The following is a 26,347-nucleotide window of genomic DNA, read 5'->3' on the forward strand; positions in this document are numbered from 1 at the left end:
AAATAAATATATTCACAGAATATAGAAAATACCTCTTCAGAAAACCCGAGATAGCAAAACAGAAAAATGATCCAAGGTGAAAGTTTTAGGAATTAAGTAAACCCAAATTATAATGATTGCCATTTTGCATTCACTTTGTAAACTGAGCATGTACTTGTGTTCTCTTCTTAATAACTTCACTCTAGACATTGATTAAATGTATACTAAAGCCACAAAATTTCATCAAGTTTAATGCCACTTATGCTTTGAGGTAAATCAAAACTATTTTGACAATTAGCTAATGGGAATTTTGATGGGAACAGGAAAATCAAACAAAAGTACAGAAACAAGTCTCTCTGGCTCAACTGATAGAGCTGAGACTTGCAGATTTTTCTAGTAGATGTGGTTTAAAAAAAAAAAAAAAAAACACATCTAACATTAGGTTGCTGTCTTGGGAGGAAACCAACTCATTTACCAAAACCATTCTTGTGGGTATTCTCAGAGATAGAGAAATGGGCACCGTCTTCTTTTTTTCTTTATTTTCTTTTAAGATTTATTTGGAAGTCAAAGTTACCAAGAGAAGGAGAGATAAAAAGAGAGCAAGACCTTACTTCCGCTGGTTCAGTCCTTAAATGATTACAATGGTGGGAATGGACCAGCTTGAAGCCAGGAGCCTGGAACTCCTTCTGGTTTCCAATCTAGGTGCAGGGGCCCACGTAGATAGGCCATCTTCTGCTGCTTTCCCAGGAGCATTAGCAGGGAGCTGACTTAGAAGTGAACACACAGGACTTGAACTGGCTTCCATACAGGATGACAGAGTAGCAGGCAGTGGCTCAAACTGCTAGCCACAACACCGGTCCCAGGCACCATGTTCTTAAATCATGAAGTCTACATTTTTATTCTCACTATTCATTTTCTATAGTTTTTGGTAAATTTTTCTTTTCTGTGATATCATGGAGCACACATTGTTTACATTCACTTACCCAGTACCTGGCACATTTTGTATGTTCTGTAACTTTTGATCAATGAAAATGAACAATCCAGGACATTTTTATTTCCTTCTTACTATATCCTTTGCATGACATAGACCATAAATATAAAATGACATTCAACCATACTTGTCTACATTTTTTCCACTTTAATTTCCATTGGGGGAAAAACATTTTAAATCTACAAAAGTCACAAAAAAGTAACAGACTTACCAGAAAATTCCTAAGAATTTCAATTTCCCACTTTTATTTGCCCTTGCAAACAGAGTTTGGGTGCATACAGTATTTTCTAGTAACAAATGGGAATCTGGCCAACCAGTGATCTTTGCATTAGCATTCTAATAACCAGAGGCCAACGTGCCATAGTGTTGTGTCAGAACTAATTTATGAAACTGGGTCCAAAGGCTCATTAAAGTGGTCACAACTCAGTGACTGCCCAGTAAAATTAGACTACAGTTTCAGTCTCATAACAGCGAATATTTTAACATACCATTAAGGACATATTTCAAGTGTTAAAACTAGCTCTGAGTCTGTGAAGGGAAAAACAACAAGATTAGAAGCCCATTTGCTTTTATAGTGCAAAAATCCGCCTCACTCTCAGCTGTGGCTCAAAATGCTTCAAATGTTCACAGTTTAAGAATGAACATTTACAGAGTAGGCTGTACTTGAGTTTTTAAGTCAGGTGCATTTCTCCTAAATAAAAGCACTGTAATACAGATCCAACAAACTACCAGTTTGTGAATCTGCCTAGCCAGAAAACTTCAGGCAGCTCAACTGGAAGTCAAATGTGCTTCTCCCAGTGTTGCCTACAGCATTCTTTCAATCCTGCATCTTCCCTTATGATGACAAAGCTCCTGGTGACTAAGAGAGCATTGTTTACAGGCTAATTTGTACAGCCATAAAGGGTTTGAGTGGCAAGATCGTGTGATATCCAAAACCTGGAAAGAACAATGAGATGTAATAGGAAAATTTCTAGGGTAGTAGTTGGATGCATCTCCAGTCCAGATCTGTGACTGACTCTGTCCCCTGCCTTTGCAGGGGCAGGTATTTGCTCTGCCATTAGCTCAATACTTAGAACATGTACCCCTCTCAATATAAAGATTGCTATAGTGAACTGAGCTAATGATATTAACATGAAAGCCATTTAGTTTGTCAGTCCCCCAAATATCTACATACATGAAGTGGGAGTAAGGGATCCTGCTCTGTTTGTTTCACATGGTGGTTCTGATGATGTAAACTAATAATAACTGCAAAAACACTTTTTTTAATGTATGGTGTTTATCCTTGGGGAATGAGATGGGTATATCCATTCACTTCTCAAATCTAACAGACAGTTTTCTTTCTCACTTGAATTTTTATTCAATGGAGCAATAATGAATACTTAAATCTTCCAAATATGAATAAAAGATTTGAATGTCCTGGCAGTCTAATGCCATGGCTAAATTATTTACTTCTATTTAAACCTGGTGAAGAAAAAAAAAAAAAAAGAATAAGGATTTTCCTTTTAACTAATTCCTTCAGAAAAACTGTTTGTCATTTTTTTCTCACCTTGAAGATAACATTGATAAGTTGAATGCTCTATTATACTAGGAGTTAGACATTACTTCCATATCATGGTTAAATTTATCTAGAAAGTGGCAGAAGCCAGAGGTTTTACTAGCAGTGGAATTAAGCAGAAAGTGTCTGTTTATTGTAGAAATAAAATAATATATAATTCAATTTAATAATTAATAATTTTATCATTTAATGTTATAATTTAATAATGTATTGTAGAAATGTAGATAATAGATAATTAAAAAGATTACATTAACATTTAAAATAAGGATGCTCCAAATTGAATCCATGTCAAAAATATAAAATATTTCCCTAAATATTTCAAAGAATGTGATAAACCAGTGTTCTGGCAGAGCTCTAATATAACAGCTGCACTATAACCAAAAGTATTCTGTATTCAAATACAAATTTTATCGGAACATTTGAATTCAACACAATTGAATACTTTTCTCTTTATGCAGGACAAATATGGAAGATAAGATATCAGATAGCGTTTTCATATAACTATTTTACTATGATGAATGTTTTGGCAACATACCTCTAATATCTTCCAAACATTATTCCCTTTAGGAAATATGTTTACAGAGTGAATTTTGTTAAAAACTCTAGAATCCATTCAAGGATAAGCCTTGTAGCCTGTATGACTTTAATTGACAACAGACTCATTAAGCAGCTACTAGATAAATAACACTGGCTAGGATACTGAAAAACATATGATGTTGAGTAAAATTATGGCTGCCAGTTAAAAGCTCAAAGTCAAAGGGCACAAATACTGATTTTCACTGCCATGGAAATGAAATGAAAGTACAGTCATGCAAAGGAGGACAGTTACATCTCTTTGAGTACAGAACTGGAGTATCTTCCCAGGTGTCAAAAATTTGAAATAATAGAATGCTGTTACCATCAGTTTGAGTAGTATCCTAGAAAGACTGGTCTAATAAATGTATCTTCATGTGCTGTTTACCATTTCTGGGGGTGACACTATGGAAGAGTACCTATCTCCATTTGCCACATCTCAATTGCCTCAGGTGGAAATATGTTCAGCTCATTGATTATTTTCAGTCATGTAAAATTTTCATAATTCCTGTCATGGTATAATAGTATCACTTATTCATTTAGTTTTAAAATAAAGAATAAAAGAATATTAGCTAAATATTAAAGAATAGTTAAAACTTTTTAGTTAACTTATTGTGAAAAGATAAAGTAGCCCACCCAAAAAAAATTTAATTGTTTGAATTTTAATATTTGAAGAATAATTCTGGAGCAGAATTAAAATATTTATATGTATTTTCGCGCTAGTTTGAAATACTGAAACCTTAAAATACAGTTGAGTCTGTTCAACATGCCTTCAGTAGGTGCTCTCCTGGAGGCTCATGTTTTAGGACAAAATGCAAATACATCTCCTCCCTCTAGGTGGAGACATTGTTCTTGTCATCTCGCAGCAGCAAGGAAAGCTATGGCTGAATATGTGTGATGATGGGATGGGGAGAGGTCCTCCAAAGAGCTGTTATATGAGGCTAGCACACCTAGGCAAAAAGAGGCTTCATCAATAGACTTCTTCAAAGAGGTCATTCTCTGGTTTTACCAACATCACCACAAGAGTATGATCCTAAGAGCAAGAAACAAGGTCCACTAGCCTCATAGCCTCATGCACATTGACTAGACATTTGATTATGTTTTTTTCAAACTTTATTTATTTGATGTAAATTTACATTTTTATTAATTGTAATTGTATATATTTGTGGAGTACAATGTGACTTCAATTTGGGTATACAATCTATACCAATCAAATCAGAGTAACTAACTTTCCCTTCTCTTCGCCATTATTTTATTTTTTTAAATTCATCTCTGAGGCAAGTATTGTTTTTAAAAAAATTCATTTATTTACTTAAAAGGCATAGTTACAGAGAGAAGGAGAGACAGAAAGAGAGAGAGATCCACAGATTCAGTCCCCAAATGGCCGTAATGGTCAAAGCTGGGCCAGACCAAAGCCAGCAGTCAAGAGCTTCTTCTGGGTTTCCAATGTGGCTTCAGGGGCCCAAGGATTTGGACCATTTTTGATGGCTTTCCCAGGCACATTAGCAAGGAGCTGGATCAAGAGTGGAGCTGTGGGTGCAACCTGTTGAAATCTTTACTTAGTGTATACTAAGTTGATCTTCTGTATATAAAGATAATTAAAAATGAATCTTAATGAAGAATGGGATGGGAGAGAGAGTAAGAGATGGGATGGTTTGCGGGTGGGAGGGTGGTTACAGGGGAAAAACTGCTACAATCCAATTGTACTTTTGAAATTTATATTTATTAAATAAAATTTTTCTAAAAAAAAAAAAAAAGAAGAAGAAGTGGAGCTGCCAAGACTCCAACAGGCACCCATCATATACCAGTGCCATGACTTTACCTGCTACACCACAATGCCAACTCCTGCTGTTACTTTATGACTGGAATCTTAGAACTGCTCTCTTCTATTACACAATATGTAACAGGTTATTGCGAACTACAATCACCCCGCTGTGCTATATAACACTAGGTGCTTATTCTTTCTATCTAATGTAGAATCTGAAAAAGCATTTGTTGAAACTAATTAAATCCGGCCGGCGCCGCGGCTCACTAGGCTAATCCTCCGCCTAGCGGCGCCGGCACACCGGGTTCTAGTCCCGGTCGGGGCGCCGGATTCTGTCCCGGTTGCCCCTCTTCCAGGCCAGCTCTCTGCTGTGGCCCGGGAGTGCAGTGGAGGATGGCCCAGGTGCTTGGGCCCTGCACCCCATGGGAGACCAGGAAAAGCACCTGGCTCCTGGCTCCTGCCATCGGATCAGCGCCGTGCGCCGGCCTCAGTGCGCCGGCCGCGGTGGCCATTGGAGGGTGAACCAATGGCAAAGGAAGACCTTTCTCTCTGTCTCTCTCTCTCACTGTCCACTCTGCCTGTCAAAAAAAAAAAAAAAAAAAAAGAAAGAAACTAATTAAATCCATATCTTTTCTCAAGGGTAGTATAACTATTCTAAATTTTAGTGTTTGGTATGACTCTGTAAATTTCGGAACTTGGGAAATAACACCTTACGTGCCAGCATTTGACAGCAGTTAAGACTCTGTTGAGACATCTGCATCCTACATTAGAGTGCCTGCTCTTTCAGGTTCCAGTCTTGCTTCTGATTCCAGCTTCCTGCTAATGTGCACCATGGGAGGCTGCAAGTAATGTCTCAAGTACTTGAGTCCATGTCACCAAGGTGGGAGACCCAGATGGAGTTCCAAGACTTCTGTCTGGTCCGAAGATTGCATTGCAGATATTTGGGGAGTGAACAAGCAGATGGAAGATCTCCTCTGTCTACCTTTCTGTCCTTCAAATAAAAGAAAATAAATAAATAACATTTTTTAAAATGTTGAATGTTTTCTAGAAAAAGGAGGTTTCTTCTGCATTTGAGTACCTAGAATCTGGAAGAACTGCTTAGTAGCCTTTTATGAAAGGTTTTCAATTGTTTAAATGTGCTATAAATCTCCTAGGTGTACCTTCAGAACCGCTGACATTATATCATAAAAAGAAAAGAGTGCTACATTATTTTGGTTGATAGATGTTAAATCTCAAGCATTTTATTTATTTATGAAAACCATTTTGTATTTCCATTTTATAAGTCAGGGGCCTAAGAAATATGTAGTTGATGTCTTAACAATATTTTCACAGACAGGCACCCTCTATCATGATTATATAGCTGATAAAAAATAATATATACCTGTTTTCATTTCCCTTTCTTTTCTTTAAAAAAAAAAATCAAAAGGCAGACCAAGAGAGAGAGAGAGATCAGCCATGTGCTGGTTGACAATCCAAATGCCCACAACTGCCGAGGCTAGGCCAGGCCAAAGCCAGAAGCCATAAACACTCCAGGTCTCCAGTATGGGTGGTAGAGATTCAACTACTTGAGTCATCACTATTGTGTGAAAAGAGGGCTCAAACTCAGGCACTCTTACATGGGATGCAGGTGTCTTAACCCCCTCATCAAATGCCTGCCCCCTCATTTACTTTTTTTTGTGCCAACTACGTCACATTGAAATATTCAGACAGCCTTGATTTTTGCCTGTGCCTTATTCCAAATCACACAAGAATTACTGTCTTTGGTTCTTGCCTGTGTTCTAAGTACAACCATAATTATATCCCACTTAGATCAGACATGAAGTTCCAATTGTGGTTTCTAATGACCCTCTAACACCCAATAATCTTCCCTGCCTGTTCTCCATTCTCACTCTGAACCAGCTCACAATCTCAGATAAATACATTTTTATCAAAACCTACTGCCTCTTACCTGAGTATTTATGAACACATCATTTGCCATTTTTAGTTCAGGTTCCTTTTAAATGTATTATTTATTAATCACTTAAAATAAAATTTAAAACCTTTTTTCAATTATAAGGATTAATATTATAATGCACATCCATGGTGTCATTACCCAGTTTAAGAAATAGCTCATTATTTTGGGCTGGCATAGTGGCATAGTACGTTAAGAAATGATTCATTATGATTTATTTTAAAGTCGCACACAAGTCTCATGTTTTTTTTTTTTTTTCTATCTCTACCCTTTTGGGCATTTCCTTCATACTAAATTCATAATCTCTGCTTTCTTTTCATTATGCTTATCATGTATGTTTATTCCTATATATTATATTGTTTAATTCTCAAACTTAATTTTCATTAAAGACTCATACTGTCAGTGTTTTTCCACAATAATATTTTTGGTCAGTGTTACCTTTCTGAGGCTCATCAAACAATCAGTGTTGTTACATATGGCTGGCTGTCTCTTTCTCACTCTCTCCTCTCCTGTTTTATAATACACTTTTCTATAAAAATACCAAAGTTGACTTTTGCCATTACCCGCCAATACATAGTTCTGTTTTTTTCCCAGGAACATTTTCAAAGTGAGTTTATTACAATGAGCATGTCTTATGACACACATATGCAACAGTTTCTTTACGTGCATGCTTTTGGGTCATGCATTTTAAAAGATTTAAGTTTATTAGAAACTGTCAAACTATTTTCCAAGACCGTTTTACTAATTTAGACCTACATCTGTGATGTGCAAACATTCCAGTTACTCCAAATCCACACCAAAGTGCGTAGGCACTGTAGGTTCACCCCAGGCAATTGTTTCACCTTGGCAGAGAGAGGCTGAGGCTGTGGTCACACCAGCCAACATGATCATCCCCTCCTGCTACTGGCAGTAGAGGAGATCTGCCTGTCTATACTCTCGAGGAACAGTGCTTTTTCTACTTAGTACTTCTTGAATTTTTCACTGGAGGGTTAAGCTTGTGATTATAAAATAAATTGAAAGTATGTCACTGTAAAAATTCAAAGAAAAATAGGAAAGAGAAGGGAAGGTAGGAGTGAGGGAAAGAGGGATGGTAGGATGGGAAGATCATTATGTTCTTAAAACTGTATATTTGAAATACATGAAATTTGTTCCATTTATATAAATATAAAAAGATTAAAAAATCCACCAAAAATTGATATTGTCAGACTTTGTAAACTGTTGTAAATTCAGTGAGATTCAATTGTATCTCATGGTGCCTTGATTTGTATCTCCCATTATTAATGATTTGGGGTATATTTTTATATGGATTTTCAGCAATCATGTCACCTCTTCTGCAAATTGATTTTACTAGCTATTGCTTAATTTTTTGTTTGGTATTGTGGCTCTTTTTCCTCTGATATGAATGAGGTTTACTAGTATCAGAAAAGCTCACATCCTTTGTCAAAGATTTCTTTGTCTAGTTTGTGGTTCTTTTTGCAAATTTTACGTGGTATTTGATGAGCAAAAATTTTTAATTTTAATGCAGTAGACTTCATCATTTTTTTCTCTTTAAGGCTACTGATTGTTATGTCTGGTTTGACATTATCTTTCCATACTCAGAGAGCATTTTCTACTTTATTATTTCCTTGAAGTTATGGAGTTTGGCCTGTAATTGAGTTCTTTTCTTGGTATGTGTAAGGTAGGGGTCCAATTTTATATTTGTTATTTTGCATAACTAATTGCTATTACACCCTTTATTTAATATTCTATCTTGGGGCCAACACTGTCCCACAAGAAGCTAAGCCACCACCTGCAGCACCAGCATTCCATGTGAGATCTGGTTCATGTCCCAGCTGTTCTTCTTCCAATCCAGCTCCCTGCTAATGCACCTGGGAAAGCAGTGGAAGATGATCCAAGTGTTTGGACTCTTACCCATGTGGGAGACCTAGAAAAAACTTCTGACTCTTGGTTTCAGATTGGCTCAGCTCTGGCTATTGCAGCCATCTGAGGAGCGAACCAACAAATGCAAGAGCTCTCTCTGTCTCTCCCTCTCTCTCTCTATAACTCTACCTCTCAAATAAATAAATAAAAAATCTTTTTAAAAAGTCCATGTTTTCCTCAATGATCTGTTATGTAAGTTCTATAATTCAAGTGTCCACATATATTAGTTGTATCATATACAAATTTGTACATAGGAGTATATGTGTGCATGCATGTGTTAATTTGAGGTTTCTCTATTCAATTCCATTTGTTTCTTTTCTCTACTAATTTACAAATTTATCACAGCTGTAAAATAATTCTTGATAAGAAAACTTTACGTGTATTTTTTTAAGAATATCATGGCTATGATTAGTTTTAGTCCTGTCAAATTCTAAAATCAACTTCTCAGGCTCCATACACATGGAAAAAAGAATTTTTGAGGATTTTATTAGAATTACATAGAACACATAGATCAACTGAGGGAACATTAACATGTTTATTACTTGGATCTTCCAATTTCTCAGTATTTATGTAGAATTACTGTAAAATCTTTTAATACAGTTTTATAATTTTCTTCATTGAGGTCTTCTAAAATTTATGATCGATTTACTAGTGCTTTCTTTACATTTTATACTATTTAATGACACAGTTTAAACTATATTTTAAACATGTAATGCTGTGTAGACATATACAATTGAATTTTATTTATTAACTTTGCATCCAATAAATTTACTAAACTTGTAATAGTCTGTGAGTGCTTTGGAGATTTTTATGTGAATCCATGTATCACCAACAATTAATCATGCCTCATTTCTTCTTTGTTTTTTAATATTATTTCCTGACTTACTTTGGTGACTGAGGTATTAAGTGTGGTTACAATGGATGTCTTTATAAAATCCCTGATTTTTTAAAAAGATTTTATTTGTTTACTTAAAAGTTGGAGTTAGAGGAGCTGGTGCTGTGGTGCAGTGGGTTAATGCCCTGGCCTGAAGCGCCGGCATACCATATGGGTTCTAGTCCTGGCTGCTTCTCTTCCGATCCAGCTCTCTGCTATGGCCTGGGAAAGCAGTAGAAGATGGCCCAAGTCCTTGGGCCCCTGCCCCCCTGTGGGAGACCCGAATGAAGCTCCTGGCTCCTGGCTTCGGATCAGCACAGCTCTGGTCGTTGCGGCTATCTGGGGAGTGAACCAGTGGATGGAAAACCTCTCTCACTATCTCTACCTCTCTAGAAGACAAAAAAAAAAAAAAAAAACAAAACTGGACTTAGAGAAAGAGAAAGATCAGAGAGAGAGAGAGAGAGAGAGAGAGAGAGAGAAAGAGAAATGGATGTTCCATTTGCTGGTTCATTCCTAAAATGGCTGCAATGGCAAGGGCTGGGCCTGGCTGAAGCCAGATGCCAAGAGCTCCGTCCAGGTTTCTCAAGGACTTGGGAGATCCTCTGCTGCTTTCCCAGGTACAATTGCAGGGAGCTGGATAAGAAATGAATCACCCGGGACTAAAACCAGTACCCATATAAGGTTGCAGCATCACAGGCAGAGGCTTTACCTTCTATGCCACAGTGCCAGCTCCTAAAATCCTGGATTTTAAAGCACATGCATCCAATGTCTTGCTACTTGGTACAGTTTTTCTTATAGATATTTTATAGATATCAAGTAAGGGAATTTTCTTCTCCTCCTGGTTATTAAGGATGCTACCATATCAGGTTGTTGAATTAGATGGCTATATATTTCATATCCTTTAATCTGAGCATGATCTCCTGTCCCTTCTAACCCACAAGGATGTGGACACTAACGCTTGAGTTCTTCTTTGATAAGAAAGATGAAAGAACAAGCTAGGTTCAGTGTTGCACTCCCATTTGACTTCTTTTCACTAAGGTGTAGAATGTTTTTCGAGCTTTTATTTCCTTGCTAGCTTTACGAGAATTTCTTATATATATATCATATATAAAATTTTTATTTCTTAAATATTTATCATTTCTTTCTCTTAAAAACATATTTTAGCTGATTATTTATAAGCTTACTATTTGATTGCATGAACTGTCATTCAAATTGCTAGTAATCCTATTAAACACTGAACCATCTAAATATACAGTTACACATTCTAAATTTTTTACTTATATAATACTAATTACAGTATCCTCTTGTGGGAGGGGACAACACTTTCTATATGTTGATCACTCCTGGACTTCTAATTACCAAGCAATAACTTTTAGTGTTTTCATTCATGAATGGCTCAGTGTATTTAGTTGACTGTGCAAGAAATAGAAGTATTCCCTCTCTTTTCTATCAAAGAATGTCCCTCACCTCTTTAAAGCTTTTCATAAAGTTTATGTTCTTTATGTTTTTGTAACATTCTTTGGAAAATTCAACCTTATTCTCTCTAGTTGTGTATTTCACTTCTCAAATCTTCTCCAGCCAACTTCCCAATCTCTTTTTATTTATTTTTTAATTTTTATTCATTCATTCATTAGTTAGTTATTTAATATAAAGAGAACAGATTTCATGTAATTCATAGATACAGTTCTAAGAATATAGTGGTACTTTCCTCCTCCCTCTTCCATTCTACTTTCTTTCTTTTTCAATTTTCTCAAAACATATTTTTGATTTGCTTTATAATCATAAACTGTTAGAAAAGTTTAAGGGGCCGGTGCTGTGGCAAATCAGGTAAAGCTGCTACTTGCAGTGACGGCATCCCCTATGGACGCCAGTTCCAGTCCTGGCTGCTCCACTGCTTATCCAATTCTCTGCTATGGCCTGGGAAAGCAGTAGAAGATAGTCCAAGTCCTTGGGCCCCTGACCCACGTGGGAAACCCAAAAGAAGCTCCTGAATCCTGGCTTCAGATTGGCCCAGCTCCAGCCATTGCAGCCATTTGGGGAGTGAACCTCTCCCTCTCCCTCCCCCTTCCCTCCCCCTCCCCATTTCCTTTCCCTCCCCCTCTCCCTTCTCTCCCCATCCCCCTTCCCTGCCCCTTCCCTGTCCCCCTCCCCTTCCCTGCCCCTTCCCTGTCCCCCTCCCTCTCCCCTCCCTGCCCCTCCCCTCTCCCTCTCCCTTCCCCCTCTCCTTCCTCTTTCCTCCCCTTCCCCCTCCCCTCCTCCCACCTCCTCTCCCTCTCCCTCTCCCTCTCTCTCTCCCTTTTTTTTAAGTCAATCTTAAAAAGAGTTTCCTTAGGATTGGTGTTTGCAGAGTATATGCACGTATTGTTTTGTCATGTACTTAATCATCTTCTTGTTTATCTGTAGCCTTGGTCATATTTTCAGTTCTTGAAGGCAAAAGATATGATTCGTCTCCCTCTGAACTTTATAACTGAATCCTATAATCCCTGAATTCTATAACTTAACATTCTGATTGCTGAGTGCATATTTTCTCTTTTCGGATATGGAAAGTGTGGCCAGCACAGTGGCATAGCAGGTAAAGCCACCACCTACAACTGCTGGTTCCAGTCCCAGCTGCTCCACTTTCTTTTTTTAAATTTTATTTAAGTTATAGAACTTTCATGTATTTTATAAATTCAGATTTAGGAATATAGTGATACTTTCTCCCTACTTTCCTTCCCACCCAAGTCCCAACACTTCTTCCTCCTCCATCTCCCATTCACACTCTTAATTTTTACAAATATCTATTTTCAATTTACTTAATAATTATAAAGTTAACCCTATGCTAAGTAAAATAGTTCAACAAATAGTATGAATAAAGAAAGAAAAAAAAAAACACTGTTCCTCTATAGATGAGACAAAGACTGTAAATAATCATAAAATCTCAAAATGTCCATTTAACTCCTAAATATTACATTTCTGATACTGTATTAGTTACCCCAGATCAGGTAAAATATGATATCTGTCGTTTGAGGGCAGGCTTATTTCACTGAGTATGATGGTTTCTGGTTACACCCATCTTTTTGCAAGAGACAGGATTTCACTTTTTTTTTTTACATCTGAGTAGTATTCCATAGTGTATGCATATCATAATTTCTTTATGCAGTCAATGGTGAGGGACATCCTTAGGTTGATTCCATACCTTAGGTGTTGTGAATTGTGCTGCAGTGAAAATAGGGGTACAGATAACTCTTTCAGATGCTGATTTCTTTTGGTTTGGGTAAATTCTCAGAAGTGAGGTGGAGATGGCTGGGTCATATGGTAGGTCCATATTCAGATTTCTGAGGTATCTCCATACTGTCTTCCACAGTGGCTACACCAGTTTACATTCCCACCAACAGTGCACTAGGTTATCTTTTCCCCCACATTCTTGCCAACATTTGTCATTTGTTGATTTCTATATGTGAGCTATTCTAACTGGAGTGTGGTGAAACCTCAATGTCGTTTGATTGGCATTTCCCTGATGGCTAGTGATCCTGAAAATTTTTTCAAATGTCTGCTGGCCATATGAATTTCCTCTTGAAAAATAGCTGTCAAGTCCTTTACCCACTTCTTAACTGGATTATCTGTTTTGTTGTTGTCGAGTTTCTTGAGCTCTTCATAGATTCTGGATGTTAACCCTTTATCAGTTGCAAAGTTTGCAAATGTTTTCTCCCATTCTGTCTGTTGCTTCTTCATTTTGCTGAGTGTTCCTTTTGCAGTGCAAAAGCTCTCAGCTTGATGTAATCCCATTTGGCAATTTTGGCTTTGATTGCCTGTGCTTCTGGGTTCTTTTCCCAGAAGTATTTTCCTGTTTTAAGATGAGTTTCCCCAATGTTCTCTAGTAATTTGGTGATATTAGGTCATAAATTTATTTATTGGGTCTTTGAAGAACCAGCAGCTCTACTTTCAGTCCATCTCTCTGATAATGCACCTGGGAAATTAGCAGGGGATGACCCAAAAGCTTAGGCTGATGCACCCATATGGGAAACCCAGATAAAGCTCCCGGTTCCTGGCTTTGGACTGGCCCTCCTCCAGCCTTTGCAGCCTTTTGGGGAGTGAACCAGTAGATGGAAGATTTCTCTCTATCTGTCTCTCCCTCTCTGTCTCTCTGTAATTTTGCCTTTCAAATAAATAAATCTTGAGAAAAAAAAACATGGTATGTTTTGTGATCATACCCTTCTAGCTTACTTGTCCATATTGGTGAAAAATGTTATGGGAAATTTAATAATTCCTCTTATGAACAAAGCAATATTCCATACAAAGTTTATACATATTAAGAAATTCTTCTCAAAAAATGAAAATATGAAGGCTTCTTCACTCTTTATTAAGCATTCTGAATTCTCCTCTTTCTTGAGATTTTCTCTTCTCATCATTCTTACCACTTTCTAATATGTCCTTATTTTTATTTTTATTGTTTGTTTCCGTCTCCTCCCATTAGAATGAAAGTTCAATAAGGGCAGGGATGTAATCTATTTTATGTGTGGCAACAAACTGTGCCTGGCATGGAGTAGGTTCTTAACAGGTATGTGTTAAGTGAATGCGAATGAATGGCATACAAGTTTCCATAAGCAAATGGAAGAAAAATAAAATCGTTCTGAAATGCTTTAATATTTTCTTAATCACTACTATTTTGTTTTGTGTTTTCAGATATCAACATGGCAGGTGAGCCCAAACCATACAGACCAAAACCTGGAAACAAGAGGCCCCTTTCTGCGCTTTACAGGTAAACAAGCATTGTTTTACTATATGTGGTAGCTAAATTTTCTTGCAACTTTATAAGGCACCATGACTTGGAAGGCATCAACAATTTTTAATAATAATAATCTTTACTGGAATATAAAGTACATGCTATGAGTCAACATGTAAACATATCATGCAGCATTGGCAGGCATCTTAGATGCCTTCTCATGTCATGTCTGCTTATATAACCTTTCTAATGACAGCTCTCAAATCTAATGAAAATCTCTAATGACTTTACCTGAAAAGTGGATGGAAAAGTTTTTTGACTATCAGCTGCATGCTATGTACTATAGGTGTTTTACATATATGGTTTAATTTAATTTTCATAACAGTACTACAATGTAGTTGTTCCTGTTCTCATCTTGCAGGTTAAGAACTGAGATTTAGTTTCTTAAGGGATTTTATTATCAGGGTCACACCACAGGTAAATGATGGTACCAGTACTCAAACTCACATCTTCTGATGCCACAGTCCACATTTTTCCCACTCAATCAGCTTCTTCTGTCACAATGAGTATGTTTTTTTCATGGTTATTTCTCCAAAACAAACAAAAATAATTATTCTGTTTTGAGAGAGGCACATCCAATTATCTTGGCCTTACTTAAATTACTTTGCTCTGAGTCAATTTAACCTTTTGGTCTTTTCACTCTGACTGCATTAGTTTGTCAGTGTCTTACCTATATTCAGAATTGCAGGTGGGTAGAGTAGACTAGAGTTAGTGCCTTTGTTGTCCTGAACATATTTCTATTAGGTGAAGTAAAATTCAGTTGATTTGGAAAAGAGGACAAGAATAAACAAAGAATGAATGTTAGTTCTTTAAACACAACCACTTTTGATTAAAAAAAAAGTCACATTCTGCTTTTAAACTGCCCTCCTTCATGCACTTTTGCTATTGGTTTTTGTACTGTAAGTGCTGACTTTACATCTCTCTGTTAAGCTCCCTTGTGATAGATTTAGCCAGTTGTTCCAGGTTATTGAGATCTCCTATCATCCAATTTATTTGATCCTCACCTAGATACATATCATCCTTCAATCAGCATCCACATCAAAAAAGCTAACATAAGTGTTGAGCAAGAATAACTTTTGTCCTGATATAATTCGGACAAAAGACAATTACATTATGTATGAAGGAACTTCAAAAGGTAATCAAAAGATAACTTTATTTTGGAGCAAAAATTTTTGAAATACATGCATAATTTTTATAACATGAATTTTTCATGAACTTTTTGAAGAGCCTTCGTAAGTTAAAATGAAGTATGTTCTGATAGAGTAGAATAAGAAGAGTGCTTATAAGAAGGCCTCAAGCTATTTCTTTGTTTTAGCCTCTGAAAACTGGCATATCTCCTTTCAGCCACTTACAGCCTCATTTTTCAAACCTTAAAATATGCATAAGGATTGGAATCAGATCGCTGTTAAGATCCTATTCATGCCTAAGGCCCTAGAGCTTTTTTCTGTGTGACCATCAGAGATTTTCAAAGTTATATTGAAAAATATATCATACTATCTTATTACTTGGAAATTCTTTTGTTTTAATAAAAATTTATATAAAAATGTAAAGCAACAAAAAAATAAATTTTGATAATTTGTCATAAATTAGTATTGGCAATAAGAGCAGAGATGAACGTCCGGAGTGCATTAAGCCACCACTTGCAACACTAGTATCCCACATTGGAGCACTGATTGGAGTTCTAGCTGCTCTCTTTCTAATGCGCTAACTGCCAAAGCTCATGGGAAAGCAATTTTGGATGTCTGAAATTTTTGGAAACTTGCCACCCATGTGGAAGCCTGAATGGAGTTCCAGGCTTCCTTCTTGCCCAACTCTGGCCATTGCAGCCACTTAGGAAATGAGCTAGCAGATGGAAGATCTCTTTCTCTCTGTGTCTGTAACCTCTCTCTCTGCCACTCTGCCTTTCCAATAAAAGAAATCTTTTTCTAAAAAAAAAAAAAAAAAAAAAAGCAGAGAAGTCAACACAAGAAAAATAATACTTTCTGTGCCTTTTTTGAGGTAAAATGCAATGTTTATAAAACTGAGTAATGGGCCGGCGCTGCGGCTCACTAGGCTAATCCTCCTCCTTGAGGCGCCGGCACACCAGGTTCTAGTCCCGGTCGGGGAGCCGGATTCTGTCCCGGTTGCCCCTCTTCCAGGCCAGCTCTCTGCTGTGGCCTGGGAGTGCAGTGGAGGATGGCCCAAGTCCTTGGGCCCTGCACCCCACGGGAGACCAGGAGAAGCACCTGGCTCCTGCCTTCGGATCAGCACGGTGCGCCAGACGCAGCACACTGGCCGCGGTGGCCATTGGAGGGTGAACCAACGGCAAAGGAAGACCTTTCTGTCTGTCTCTGTCTCTCTCTCACTGTCCACTCTGCCTGTAAAAAAAAAAAAAAGAAAAGAAAAGAAACAAAACTGAGTAATAATTATTTTAGCAGATTCATTTTTAAATAGATGCATAGAGCTGTAGAGAGTATGGAAATTTGAAATGTCATATTTTCAATTATTAACAAAACAGGCAGGCAATCAAATCATGAAGTTGTCATGGCTGTGCAGTGCTGTTAATTTTCATATGTTCCCTGTTCTTGCACTTTTTTGATTTCGTTATGATAATGGAAGCTCATGAAAAGAAACAACTGTCTTTTAGCTGTTAATTCTCTATTACTAAATCATGTTGAATTATGAATTCAAAAAATTAAAAGCAGAATTTCATTTAAATATGCTATATTGAATACAAATCACATCAATCGGGAAAAGCTTATTTATTTTATTTTAATCTGTTTATATGAATACAAGCCAGCGTACAGTGAAATTGCAAAACAGTAACAAATGAAATAAAAGGGAATGAGCATGAGTTGAGAAAGCCTTTTTATACACATATTCTTATTCTTACATAAGCTTCAGAATAATGAAACTTTATTTTTAGGTGGAAAACTGTTTTTGTGGTCATCTTTCTTCTGTTCATCATAGAACTCCACAAAGCTGGAATTACATGCCTTGCTTTACACATGAGAGAACTAAATTTCTAAGATGTTAAAGGATTTGCTTAAAGTAAGATAACAGGATTAGGAACTGAACATTAGTTTTCAGCCTTCAAGTCTAGTGATCTTGATACTAGATCACAGCTCCCTATATCTACTCACATGCTACCATGTTAATAATACAGAATATTCAAAGCAGAGTTTTGTTAGTCACCAAAACCAATTATCAATATACCACTGCCCAAGAATACCATGCCAGCAGGTGACAAGCACCAGACAAGAACAACAAAATGACAAAGTATTTGTGTGATCATAGAACACAGATGTGAGCCTTGAGTTGTTTATCTAACATAATAGTTGCATAATTTTCTTGAGAGTATAAATTACATAATGAAATGAAAGCATCTAGCTCAACATAGAAAATACGGTAGCACCTTAGAAAAGATGTGGCTTCTGCTTTCCTATGCTTTGCATCTTTGAGTCTGTTTCCTTACCTAAAAAAAAAAAAATACTAGAATATTTCCATTTGTTCACTCGTTCATTTATTGTTTGTTTACTATGTTCTAGGGACTATAATAGCTACTTTTCTAGGCAACTGGCACAAAAAATGCCAAGCTACAGATTGAGAAGAGAGTATAATGTAATAAAAGTAAGTTATTTGTACATAAGAGTATAATTAAAGGTAATGTCTAATTTACCTTCCTGCTTTAAACTACTCTGTCTTTATGGCTGTTCTCTGTTGAGGCTTGGAAATGATCTCCTGTTAGTTCTTCTTCATGTACGTCCACTTTATCTCCATCACCAACCACAAAAGGGTCTTCACCTGGAGTATCCACTGAGGAATAACTTTGCCTTATTTCCTCTTTTAAGAGGACTTTCAATTTATCCAACCAGTCTTCACTACATGCTTAATATGTGTTAGAAGATACAAAAATAAATACAATGAGGCTTTAAGAAACTTACTTTCTCATGACTTTGATGCATAAGTAAACAAGGACAACCCAGAAGTATGCAAGCACCTGTATTAAGAAAATAAATCAGAGTTACTGATTCTGCCTAAGGGGGAGGAAGTGAAAAGTCTGGGGAACTCACAAGAGAAGATGATACGTGAGCTGGTTTTTGAGCAAGCAGGCATTCATTCATCAAAGGGAAACAGGGGCATGCCAGACAAAGAAAAAATGTGCAAGGATGAAGCCACAGAGGTGGAGAATAGCATCTCACTAGTCAACTTGGTAGAGAATGGGTAACAACATTATGGTGGCCCAAGCTGTGACTATCTCTGGATATCAGATTAGAGATAGCTTTATTCTAAAGGCAACAAGGAGCTATTGGGATATTGCTAATGTTTGGAAATGGGGTGTGAGAGAAGAGTCACGGATGTCCCAAGTTTTCTAGCTCAAGCACCTGGAACAATGAGCAAATGATTCCAAGATGCAATTTGTGAGGCATTGACAAGCAGTAGCAGGTTGAACTGTAAGGTTGGGTGAAGGTAGCAGAAAATAAATTATTGCAACCTTGGACATGAATTCACAGACAATTCATTAAAATAGCACTTGCAATAAATGTCTCCTGCTAGTCTATTTGTAAATGAAATGTAATTAATCATTTGTGAACATTTCATAAATATTGGACCTTGTCCTAATGGTGAATAGCTAATCCATCCTCTTGGGAAAATACTATAACATTTAATAAATTACTTCTCCAAATGTGCTATGTACCCTACATAATATATATAATGCTCTAAAATAATTCAATCTGAGTTTTCCAACATGCCAAGTTCCAGTTAATGCTAATTAATTGCTAAATGAGAATAACTGTTAGATGGTTTTGCTTGTGCTTATAAAGTAGACAGATCTCGCTTCTCTGATGTGAGCAAAGGCAACAAAGACATGAAAGAACAAAGACACCATTTATCATAGCAAAACAAGTACAAATTTTCATTCACCTAGGGGCAGCCCTCCTTGTTTTAGGGAACACAGCTCAGTAGGACATGTTACACATAAAATTTTATTTCACTGATTTCCTAGCTTAGTAGATTTCTTAGAGATTGTCAAATATGGTTCTGTAATTGTTATATAGATGCCTTTCATAGCAACCTTTTCACCCTACAAATATGACCCTAGGAATCAGGATCATCACTACAAATAACTGCAATTCTTTTTAAGACTGTCACAGGATAACCAGAACTGTCACCATCACCAGTTTGAGATCACCAAGATTGGTGGTGGTTCCCATAAACATGAGTTATAGCATGAAAATGTCAGTGTTCAAAAAAAAAAAAAAAAACTTTAAGACCACAGGCCAAGTTAAATTACTGCTGCAAATTATCTCTGGTGATTTGTTTTCCCCTGGGCCCATGTGAGTTCTATAATCCTCTTCTATTCATTGTGTCTCTGGCACATCACTAAGAAATGTGACCCTCAAAGTGATCAAATTTCCCATATAACCTTGAAAATAGAAATCCAATTAATGAAGTGGTAGACTTCTGACACAGCAGTTAAGCCGTGCTGGTTAAATTAAGGCTGAATCAACTCCTTGCTCCTGTTTCCAGTGTAGCTGCCTGCTAATTCACACTCTGGGAGGCAACAGGTGATGACTCAAATACTTGATTCTCGACCACCCATATAAGAGACCCAGATTGAATTTGAGCTCCTATCTTCTGCCCTGCCTAGCCCAGTTCTGGCTGTTGTGGGTGTTTGGAGAGTAAATCAGAAGATGGAAGATTCTCTCTATCTCTCTGTCTCTGTCTATGTCTCTGTCTCAGTCTCTCTTTCTCTCTCTCTCTCTCTCCCACTCTTTCTCTCTCTGACTCTCTTCCTCTGCCCAGCCCTCTGTCACTCCTTCTTTCAAAACCTGAATATAAATGAATGAAATAAATGAAATGAAAGTAATTGAATCAATAAGGAGAGAAAACATCCTGGATATCTCCACTCTATTGACTTACTCAAGTTTGCTGAGATGTTTAATAATTATAGCTATTATCATTGCCTTTATTTTCCATCTCATTTTATAACATCAAGGGCCGTAAATATTCACTTACAGAAACTTAATACTTCCAGGGGCAATGCCTACCTTTGCACTGACAAAGGATTCCTTCTTTTCTACCTAGATAGCTAGGTGGGTCCACTCAGAAAGCCTCTAAGAATGGATGACTTGGGTTACACAACGGCATGTGAGGAATAGAAGGAAATAGTCCCTCCTACCTGCTTGCTAATATGTCCTGTTTTTCTAAAATGCACACAAAAGCAAGAATTATCATGGTTACCAAGTTCATTTTGGAAGTATGTTATTGCTGGGTCTAGTCCTGGTCAGGGCGCCAGATTCTGTCCCAGTTGCCCCTCTTCCAGGCCAGCCCTCTGCTATGGCCCGGGAGTACAGTGGAGGATGGCCCAAGTCCTTGGGCCCTGAACCCGCATGGGAGACCAGGAGAAGCACCTGGCTCCTGGCTTCGGATCAGCACGGTGCGCTGGCCGCAGCGCGCTGGCCTCGGCGGCCATTGGAGGGTGAACCAACGGCAAAAAGGAAGACCTTTCTCTCTCTCTCTCTCTCTCTCTCTCACTGTCCACTCTGTCTGTCAAAAAAAAAAAAAAAAGAAAGAAAGAAAGAAAAAGAAAAAAGAAAAAAAAAAGAATGTGTATTTCTAAAACTCCAAAATGAATATCGCTGAATCTGGGTATTAAAGTTGAGTTCTCTGTAATTCAAAGTTCCCAAATGAATGTTGACATGGTCAAAGATTTACTTTATTGATAATTGTCAGTTGTGTGAATGTTGTACATTACCACCTTCAGTGAAAATAGCGATAGATAAGCCTCACTCCTGAAACAACTATAGCATTCCAAGTGGTTGGAAATTCATCTGCTGTTTCTCAGATTGTTGGCTACATCAAGGAGTTTCTTGAGGGTTAGCCAAGTGAAGATTAGCCAAGTGAGCCGCAGCACTGGCTTAATCAAGGAGTTTCTTGAAAGATAGTATGTTAGGGGCCGGCACTGTGGCTCAGTGAGTTAATGCCCTGGCCTGAAGCGTCGGCATCCCCTGTGGGCGCCAGTTCAAGACCCGGCTGCTCCACTTCTGATCCAGCTCTCTGCTATGGCCTGGGAAAGCAGTAAAAAGATGGCCCAAGTGATTGGGACCCTGCACTCATGTGGTGATTGGGACCCTGCACTCATGGGGGCGACCCAGAAGAAGCTCCTGGCTCCTGGCTTCAGATTGGCACAGCTCCTGCTGTTGCGACCATCTAGGGAGTGAACCATCAGATGGAACTATTAGATACTCTACAAATTTTATTTGTACTCTGGTTTCTCTTCAGATCATATAAATCTTTCACCTTTTAAAAATTTTACTTGTTATGATTATTTGAAGAAAAAAGTCTATAACAAACTACTTTAAGGAGACATTTTAAATGAGCCTTCAGCTATGAAAATGTATGCAGTTATGTAAACAGGTTAATGTTTCCCATGACTCCCTAAAGAAGAAGAGATTTATATAAAAAAGTTACTTTTACTTATATGTCCCTCGTATTGTAACACTAAGCACATATAACTTAAAAACCTTTACATTTAAAATGTTTAAATAAATGCTGACACAGTGCCTATTAAAATAGCACTGCTGCAGGCAAAAGTTAAAGAATGGCCTATTTGCAGTTTTCTGTTATTATTTTAGCACATAAATAGCCATGAATATCATCTTACATCTAGAAAAAACATGGTAGGGATTCAGGACAATTGGATAGTGCAATTCCTTAAGGCAGAGAATCCATCTCCAGGGCTTTTGTGATTTATGTCAATAGTCTTCAGGCTGTTTGAAGATTACACTTTTGATTTGAGATATTTATAATACAACCAAAGAAAATAAAATCATATAACCAATTTGAAGAACAAGAATGTAATAAGAGCCAAGAACTGGATGAGAATTTGGGAAGAAAGAGGTTTAATTATATTAATAATACTTAAACAATGACAGTGTTGTAAGCAACAAACTTAGCTATGAGATTCCTGGCAGTCAAATCAAGCATGATAATTTATGTAGCCATATAGTAAAAGACAGTACTGTACTATGTGAAAAAAAACTATTTTTTCTCTTTCTTCTCTGACAGATACTTATTACGTAGGCCTTCATATGAAATCAGTGAACATTATACATGGCAGGTACCACCCTAAGTGCATTTAAGCAGCATACACACACACACACACACACATGCACACACACAATGTTTTAAAGCTAATGGACTTTCTCTTGTGAAGCTTCTCGGTGAAAGCCAAAGATTAACTGCAATAGAATAAGCCACACTGTATTTCTTCCTGCTTCTCCCAAGGCAATTTACCATCCTGTGACATCTTGTGACAAGTTCATCCTCCTATGAGATTTTGAAAGTGGTGTTCCTGATAGCTTTATCTACAGAACAGAATTGCTTAAATTACCTGCAAAACTTCACACATGGAGGAGACAGAAAGCAAAAATGGGTTGAATATGTGATTGGATTGTACACTTAGCCTTAAGGACTAGAAGGAAAAGACTGTGCTTATATGTCTACCACATTTCATACAGTGACATATGACCTGCTGTTTAATACTTTTTCTCCTTTGTGGTGGGGAGAATTGGAAAGTAAATAGTAAACCTACATTGGATAGAAGGGCCTGTGGATTTCATCTCATTCAGTTGGCAGATGCAAATGAAGACACGCAGCTGATTTCCTCTAGGTGTTGATTTTCCTTCATTTTAGATAATGTACCTTGTCTTTTATTTATGAAAACAGGATTTTCTACTCTCCCAAAGATCTCATCAGCAGGGTTTGTGTTATGGTCTTTCCTGACAGATTCCTTGCATCTCCTTCCATTTTCTTCCTGGTTTGCCTGACAGCATGTTGGAGTTACAACACAAAAAGTCACACTACTGCTCCCTCCTGGAGCTTAGTAGTAGGAAAGTATGCATCTCATATTGCTCTCCATTTGGAATAAAGATATTTTGTGAATTTTGTCTTGCAAACAGCAGTGCCTTTGCTTGCTTTGCTCATAAGTTGGCATGTCTTTGTTGTTAGTGCTGACTTCATTTACTTCCATCATTTGGTTGGAGCTTTTTATTCTGTTTAAATCCAGTGTCCTGTTTCTTATTTTAGAACAGTCCTCAGTAGAGGATTTAGGGCCTTGAATTTCCAACCTAAAATAAATTAGCAAGTAAGTTCCTTTTTGTCTTGAAGGGTTCTCTCATGATTCTTTTTTCATCAAGGGCTCATATCATCTCTGCTTTCTCAGTTTACCCAATTGATTCAAGATCCCAAGATATTTCCCATATCACAAGACTACAAAGAAGAGAGCATAAAAGAAATTTAAATGTGCCCTAAGACTGAAGTAGGTAGGCATATAGGTTAAAATCAATTAGGTTTGTGAGCTGGAAGGCCACGCCTTCGCCACGCCCCTGTGTGACTTCACCCCCTACCTGATACCTTCACCACGTCCCTGCTGTGTGACTTCTCACACACACACACACACACACACCCGCCACACCTGGGTGCCCACCAGCCAATCAGTTTAATTAACCACTCCCCTTTGGAAGTGGGTTAAAAGCCCAGGACTCGGTGTGTCCTGGCCCTTCTCTTTTCCCTGGCCTCTTGCCTGTAGGGGCTTGCTGTAGCCCTATGCCTCCAGGGCGGGTAGCCTTCGGGCTATGTGCTCTAGGCCAGGTAGGCTAGAAATAGGTCATGTCCAATTTCAAGACCAATGTCTAAGTGAATCCTGTTAATGACTAAAAAGTCTTTAATGTTATGTTGCTACTGTCATTGTTGGAGAAATATAAATAAAACAAAATCAGTTACCAAGCCAGAAGTTCTCTCCAAAGAGGTGGATGTGGGATACATCACAATACAGCCTGCTATAAGATTGAATGAGGACAGAAAGAAATCTCACCTTTCTAAGCAATCAAACAGATACTACCCATTCCATAATTTTTTTCAAAGTAAATAACTAGTCTTCATGTATCAGGATTTGACAGCATCATTTGTCACTAATAATTCATTCTCACCTGGTAACTGTTGTCACCCTTTCTGTTAGCTAATTGACTTTATACAGAGGGAAACCAAGTTTCTCCTAGCCTCATAACAGAAATAGTTTTGCAACTTGGAGTTAGGTGTTCTCTGAAGTAGGATGTTAGGCACTTTCCCCTGCACTCCACTCCCCCAAACCTGGAGATAAATGCACTCTCTCCCCTCCCTCCTAGTGAGAATTGCATTGCAAAAGGATGGTCCCCAGGTGCCAGGGAAAGACTCTTGCAACACAAAGCTGACATATTGCCAATCTTCTCTTCAATGGGTGTATGTACATTTCAAAAGAAGGAGAAAGTATTAAGGAAACAGTTTTCTAAAGCAAATGTCCAAAGAAAAAAGAAAGGAGGGAAATCTCTTCCCTTATTTTCAACAGGGAGAAATCAGCTCTTATGTATTTGTATTTGTCCTTAATGGCAGTGCAAGGGAGAATGTCAAGGTTCAGAGATAATGAACAACCTGGCTCCAAGCTTGTGCTAAGAACCAGTTTCCTTCTTCCCAACTTAAAATCATTCTATATTTCTTCTTCCAAATTGAAGTTTTATCTTTTGTCTCATTTCCCCTAAGCACAATTGAGAGCACTGTTTAAGAGGTGATGGAAAGTCCCTCTTATTCTGCCCTGCAATTGAACTCTCTGCCCTACTGTCCTAATTGTTCTTTGGCCTGTAAACATGACAGTAACGCACTCCTAACATGTTTGCTGATGCTTTGAGAGCAGACAAAACATTTACCTTCTAACAACCAAAACAAGTAGTCACAACAAATTTGTCAGAATGGAGACGAATATATGAGCCCACACAAAATCAGGAGAAAAGAAAAGAAGAAATTAATATCTGTAACATAGGTAAATGCAGTTGGATTACTAGAAATCGAAGAACCCTTTCCATCTGTCATTTTTGTCTTATATTTACTGTGTGGGTAATTTTTTTAACCACAGAAAATCATTTTGTGAAATTATCCAATTCTATTATCTTTAAAAAATGTCTTTTCTTCTGGCCAATTAAAGCTTAAAATACTTATCACAAATTATAAGTTGCTAGAAAAGATTACTATAAAAAGGATTTTTAAATTTTGCACAATTGAAAAATGAAATGCAAATTTCTTAGCTTTCCTCGGCCAAATATATATAATAAAATAGTATATATATAAAAATAATATATTATATATATATAATAGACCTCAATTTCCTTGTTCAAATTACATAAACTCCTACTCCCATTCATCTTTTTGATGTCAGAATTTTGAGAGAACAAAGTTTTTCTTATTAACCAGAAAGGAGACTGGAAAAATGACTCAAATTTGCATCCTCAACCCTGGAGGCTTTGGGAAAACCTTTAGAGATTAGATTATTAGATTATGGATTAGGGGCTGGCACCATGGTTTCCTGGGTTAATCCTCCGCCTGCAGCACCAGCATCCCATATGGGTGCCTGGTTCTAGTTCCAGTCGCTCCTCTTCCAGTCCAGATCTCTGCTGTGGCCTGGGAAGGCAGTGGAAGATGGCCCAAGTGCTTGGGACTGTGCACCCACGTGGGAGACCAGGAGGAAGCACCTGGCTCCTGGCTTCAGATCAGTGTAGTTGCGGCCATTTGGGGAGTGAACCAACAGAAGAAAGACCTTTCTCTCTGTCTCTGTCTCTCACTATCTGTAACTCTACCTGTCAAATAAATAAATAAAAATCTTTAAGAAAATTATGGATTAGATAGGAGGAAGGTGTATGCGGAAACACTGACAAGGCATGTTCTAATTGGAAGGGCTTGGAATCAATCCAGCTAGCACAGTGTTAATATGTTTAGTAGCTTTCCTGAGGAAGCAGAAACTTAAACTGGGCAGACTGATAAAACATTTGATGTCATTCTGAAAGTAATCATCTGATTGATTATAAATACAAGAAATGAAGCTAGAAAAGCCTCCTTTTTCCATGTCTAAACAGAAGGAGGTGAAAAAGCTGCATAGTGTCATTAGATTATCAGTTGGCCATGG

The 26,347-nt window shown here is 37.6% G+C and overlaps 1 protein-coding gene across 9 annotated transcripts in view; it reads left to right on the forward strand.

Moving 5' to 3' along the window:
* Positions 1 to 26,347, forward strand: part of RALYL (RALY RNA binding protein like) — an 837,272-nt gene that overhangs the window by 643,376 nt on the left and 167,549 nt on the right. For all 9 annotated transcript variants that reach the window (XM_017341419.4, XM_089335473.1, XM_017341418.4 and 6 more), the window contains one exon: positions 14,274 to 14,349. In XM_017341419.4, the coding sequence (XP_017196908.1) occupies positions 14,274 to 14,349 (76 nt within the window). The remainder of the gene's footprint in view (positions 1 to 14,273; positions 14,350 to 26,347) is intronic.

Source organism: Oryctolagus cuniculus, chromosome 6 (assembly GCF_051225735.1).
Source record: "Oryctolagus cuniculus isolate XC-2025 breed Fujian yellow rabbit chromosome 6, ASM5122573v1, whole genome shotgun sequence".
Classification (NCBI taxonomy): domain Eukaryota; kingdom Metazoa; phylum Chordata; class Mammalia; order Lagomorpha; family Leporidae; genus Oryctolagus; species Oryctolagus cuniculus.